A 5,164-nucleotide genomic window follows, 5' to 3' on the forward strand; every position below is an offset into this window, starting at 1 on the left:
AACCATGGATTCTCAAAGTTTAGACATTTATTCCACCGGTTAGTGAGATTCCAGGTTAATTACAGACTCGAAAAGCTTTGGAAAATGTTTCACAAAAAAAAATAGGCACGAAAAATCACGTTTTTTTTTGTTTAATCTGCATTTTGGGATAATAAATAAATTTTTTGAGGAATTTCATTGGCACCGTCGGAAAGAGGAGATCTTAAGCAATAAAAATATATGTGTCTCAATTTTTTGTAGTGTCGAATAGTCTTAGTTATTGGCCGTTGAAAAGCAGTGTACCGGTAGTGGCGTTTTGGACGTTTAAGGGTTAAATAAAAATATTCCGACAAAAAGTTAATTAGAAATGAATTTCACGATTTGCTGGAAACAAAAGTATTAAAAATATAAATTGTTTAAACAATTGCAAAATGCGCTATAAATATTTTTTTAGATTCATCAACTGTATTATTTATCCTGAAAAATATTAAGTTTTTACGATTTACTAAACAATAAATTTTTTAACCAAATTATAGTTTAAAGAATTATAAATTAGTTCAAAAATACTTGAAAACTTGCCACATACTGAATAAAAATAATTAATGTTGAAAAAATACCGTCCTTAGCGTGCATTTTACATAAAATTTCTTCATTCTCAGAGTATTGAAAAAATCTCTAATATCAAATTTTTTCTTAATCTATATAATATGTTCGCTTTTTTAAAATCCTGTAAGATTGTAAGATTATTTTTCAACTCGATATCTGAATTCGTGTGTTCGTAAGTTGTAAAAAAAATTTCGATAATCTAGAGATCGGCTAAGTATGACATGGAGTTAATAAATAATTAATTTCATTTATAGACGCTTATGCCACTTTTGAAAAAAGGTGCTGCTAATCAGGCGGACAAGCCGATGAGCGTTTCACGAGCTGCAATTATTAATATTTCTTCCGTCCTTGGAAGCATAACACAAAATGATGCTGGTGGTTTCTACCCTTACCGATGCAGCAAGGTTCTTATTTTATATTATTTATTTTTTATTCTTTTTTAATAATTAAATAAAATTTCTTTTACAATACTAAAAATTACTAATAATATAATTATTTAATATTTATTACTTAAATTATAGGAAGTTTTATTATTTTATTTGTTTTTAAATTTTAAATTAATATCATTATTAATATTTAGTTTCATTCTAATAACACTACCTGGCGAATCGACGGAAGATTTAAAATAGCCGGTTATTTCCCGGTTTTCACGGTAAAGTTTTTCAATTTCCCCGGTCAACTGAAAGTAACATATTCATATTTGCTGCAAAATTCAAGCATTCATTTTAATTCATGACGTTCTTTCCAAATATCTTTTAACATAACAGATCGAAAATTGCAAAACGAATGAATTTTTAAATAAAATTAATTAATCTTCCAATGGAATAGTTGAATTTTGAACCAAAAAGATGAATTTTCAAGGAAAACGATGAATATTTAACTGGAATAGTGAATCCTCAACTGAAATAGTTGAAGTTTCAACAACCAAAAATTGAATTTTTACTAAAAAAGTTAAATTGTTAATCAAAAATTCAAGTTCAATTTCCAGTAAAATAAATTAACGATCAACCAAAGAGACGAATTTTCGACTAAAGTGATGAAATATTCAATTGAAGTAGTCAAATTTGAACTATTTTTAGTTAACAAAATTAATTTTCAACCTGACTGATAAATTTACAATTTAAACAATAAATCTTCAACTTAAATATGTGAGTTTTCAACAAAAAATTAATTTTTATTAAAAAAATTAATTGTCAATTAAAACTGAAGTAGTTAAGTTTTAAGTTATAAAAAATCAATGTTTGACTAAAAAAGACGTATTTTCAACTAAAGAAAATCATTTTTCAACAAAAAGTTGAATAATAAAATTTGTAGTAAAGAAATTAATGTTGAACCAAAGATATGAAGTTTTAACTAAAATTGTGGATTATCTAACTGGAATAACAGTTACATTTTTAGTTTTAAAAAATTCAAACAATTTTTCAACAAAATAATTAGATTTTCGGTAAAAAAAATTCCTTTTCATCCAAAGAAAAAACAAGGTTTCGATCAAACAGCTTATTATTTTTAACAAAGAAAATTAATTTTTAATCAAAATGATAAATCTTTAAATAACACAAATTAATTTTTAACAGAAGAAATTAACTTTCTATGAATTAATTTCTTTTTCGATCTCAAAGATAATTTTTGAAATAAAATGATAAATATTTAACCGGAAAGAAGAATTTTCAAAGAAGAAGATTAACTTCAAAAGAAGAAGATAATTTTTAAAAAAATTGATTTTTTAACAAAATACGTGAATTTTCAATTGAGAAAAGCCAATTTTTCAACCAAATTATGGAATTTCTAACTAAAAAAAATTAATTTTCAACCAAAAATGTAACAGTTAAATTTTCAGTTGTAGAGATTAATTTTCAACCAACCTGATAAATTTTCAGCTAAAATTATGAACCTTCAACTGGAGTAGGTTTATTATATGCTAATTTTTAATCATAAAGATTAATTTTCTACAAAAAAGACAAATTTTCCAAAAAGTACATACATTTTCAAACAAATAGTTTGAATTTTAAACGAAAAATATGAATTTTCAGCCAAATAGTCAAATTTTCTTCCAAAAAAGATTCAATCCAACTATTCTACTGGAATAGTTCAATTTTTAGCTGAAAAAATTATTTTCAACAAAGTAGTTACGCTTTCAAAAAGAGAAGAATTTTTCATTAAAATGATCAAATTATAATTTAGAAAAACTATAAAACCTACTTAATTTTTTTTTTTAATTTGGAAGAGGGAACTTTTAAATTGTGACGAATTCTGAATTGGAACGGGGGTTTTTACACTTCTTTCTTCTAAATCCGAATTATAATTCTTTACAAAAATTCTCGTTCCATGTCGAAAATGCACTATTTCAAATGAAATTATATTTCTTTAATCTAAAGAAAAATATTAATTTTTAATCATAAATATTAATTTTCTAGAAAAAAGAAGAATTTTCCATAAAGTAATTTTCAAACAAATAGTTTGGATTTTAAATAAAAAATATAAATTTTCAGCCAAATAATTAATTTTTCATCCAAAAAGATTCAATCCAACTATTCTTCTGAAATAGTTAAATTTTTAGCTGAAAAAATTATTTTCAAGGAAAGTAGTTGCATTTTCAATAAAAGATGAATTTTTAATTAAAATGATCAATTTTTAAATAAAATAAAAAAGTTTAAGTTTTAACCGCAAGTAGTTGAATTTGAACTAAAACCAGATAAATTACCAACGAACAATGTGACAAAATGTTCTATTAAAATTCAGAAAAACTCTAAAAACTACTTAAGTTTCTTACTGTTTTTCTTTTTAAAATTTGGAACAGGGAACTTTTAAATTGTGACGAATTCTGACTTTACAAAAAGTCCCACTGCATGTCGACAGTTACATATTCCAAATAAAATTATATTTCTTTACGAAAACTCCCTGTCCTAAAATAAAAACAATAATTATTTTCTAAAATTCCCTGTTCTAAGTCAGGCTAAATTAGTAGTGAGTAAAACGTGATAAATCCATTTTTTGAAACAATTTAGAAAATTAATGTTTCTTATGTTTAAAATATTATCAATTCGATGATAAAACTTAAGTCAGCGAACTAAATCTCACAAAGCAAAAAATTGCAAAAGGTTTTTCTTATAACGTGAAACAATAAAACTTCAATAATAAATTATGATTTAATTAGAGTAAACTGAGATAATATGAAAAACTGCGACCGCAGAAAAAGTAGAAATCACTTTTCTAAATTTATCAAAATTATAAAAGTAAAGAAAACTTGAATTTTTCTACGATCAGATGTAAAAATACGTGGTTTTTGACTAAATTCCCGTTTATTTTGAGATCTTTCTCGGTCAAGTCGCCACCCTAATAAAAAAATAAAAATCATTTTTTAATCTAAAAAATACTCATCTGAATACATTTTTTTTCCAGAGTGCGTTAAATGCTGCAACAAAATCAATGAGCGTCGACTTGAAAGAATTTGGAATCCTAGCGGTTTGTATGCACCCAGGTTGGGTAAAAACAGAAATGGGAGGACCGAAAGCACCCTTGGAAATCGACACTAGTGTCGAAAATATATTGACAACTTTACAAAATCTTACCGCTGAAAAAACTGGATCTTTCATACAACATGATGGTACTGCTTTGCCATGGTAAAAATAAAGAAAACTGAGAAAAGAAGTCAGTTTTCGATCAATTTAGATGGCACGAAAAACTATTTTGATATTGAATATAATTATTTTAAAAAAGGAACCAAAAAGTATTTTATATTTTTAAATGGATAGGGCTCTTCGCTGAGTGAAACTTTTCTATTGGAATGAATTTTTACCCCAAAAAGATTGTTTTCCTTATTGTTAATTTTTGAATTTTTCGATTCGTTATGGATAATACTTTGGGTATCCTGCAATTCATTTTAATTAAAATCTATACTGAGAAGTTTTGCCTTTGGCATTATTAGACCTTGAATTTTAATCTAGAGTCAATTTAACCACTGTTCGAGAACATCCTGTATTTTATATATCATAGAGTAAAATGAAAGTAGAACACCAAGAAGGCTGTTTTTTTTTCAATTTTAACCTTGACATCCTCCCACTTATTCCAACAAAATTCGCCTTTCTTCCATCATGTTTGTACGAAAACAGGATGTACAGCGATTCCTGGGGGACAAATTTTAAGGTCTTTTACAGGTTTTCCAGGTCAAGAGATCAAGTTTTTCCAGGTCTCTTTTTCTATATAAAATAATAAAATAACCATTTGTTATCAGGGTGGCCGTTTTAATCGGCCAAATAAATTTCCACTCATTTCCCGGTTCGCAAACATTTTTCACGGTCAATGAAATTTAAAAAATGGAACACTAAAGCTAACAAATTTTCCACTTTAAAAACAAAGTTTAACTTTCTACCAGGTAGTTGAATTTTTAACCGAAGAAGCCAAAAAATGAGTTTTCAAACAAAAAAATCAACTTCCTACGAGGGTAGTTCAATAAGTCCTTAGAATGAAGCAAAAAAACAATTTTTTTTTTATTTTTCAACATAATCTCCTTGGAGCTCTATACACTCGGTCAATCGCTTTTCAAGTTTTTTTAATCCTTCAGAAAAGTGCGTTTTCGGAA

The 5,164-nt window shown here is 26.1% G+C and overlaps 1 protein-coding gene across 1 annotated transcript in view; it reads left to right on the forward strand.

The window, feature by feature from the left end:
- The window catches only part of LOC117181072 (C-factor), an 8,423-nt gene extending 4,214 nt beyond the window's left edge, over positions 1-4,209 (forward strand). Inside the window, exons 3-4 of the mRNA XM_033373640.1 lie at positions 840-989; positions 3,985-4,209. Coding sequence (XP_033229531.1) covers positions 840-989; positions 3,985-4,209 — 375 coding nt within the window. The remainder of the gene's footprint in view (positions 1-839; positions 990-3,984) is intronic.
- Positions 4,210-5,164: the final 955 nt, after the last annotated feature.

The sequence above is a fragment of the Belonocnema kinseyi genome, chromosome 10 (genome assembly GCF_010883055.1).
Source record: "Belonocnema kinseyi isolate 2016_QV_RU_SX_M_011 chromosome 10, B_treatae_v1, whole genome shotgun sequence".
Lineage (NCBI taxonomy): Eukaryota > Metazoa > Arthropoda > Insecta > Hymenoptera > Cynipidae > Belonocnema > Belonocnema kinseyi.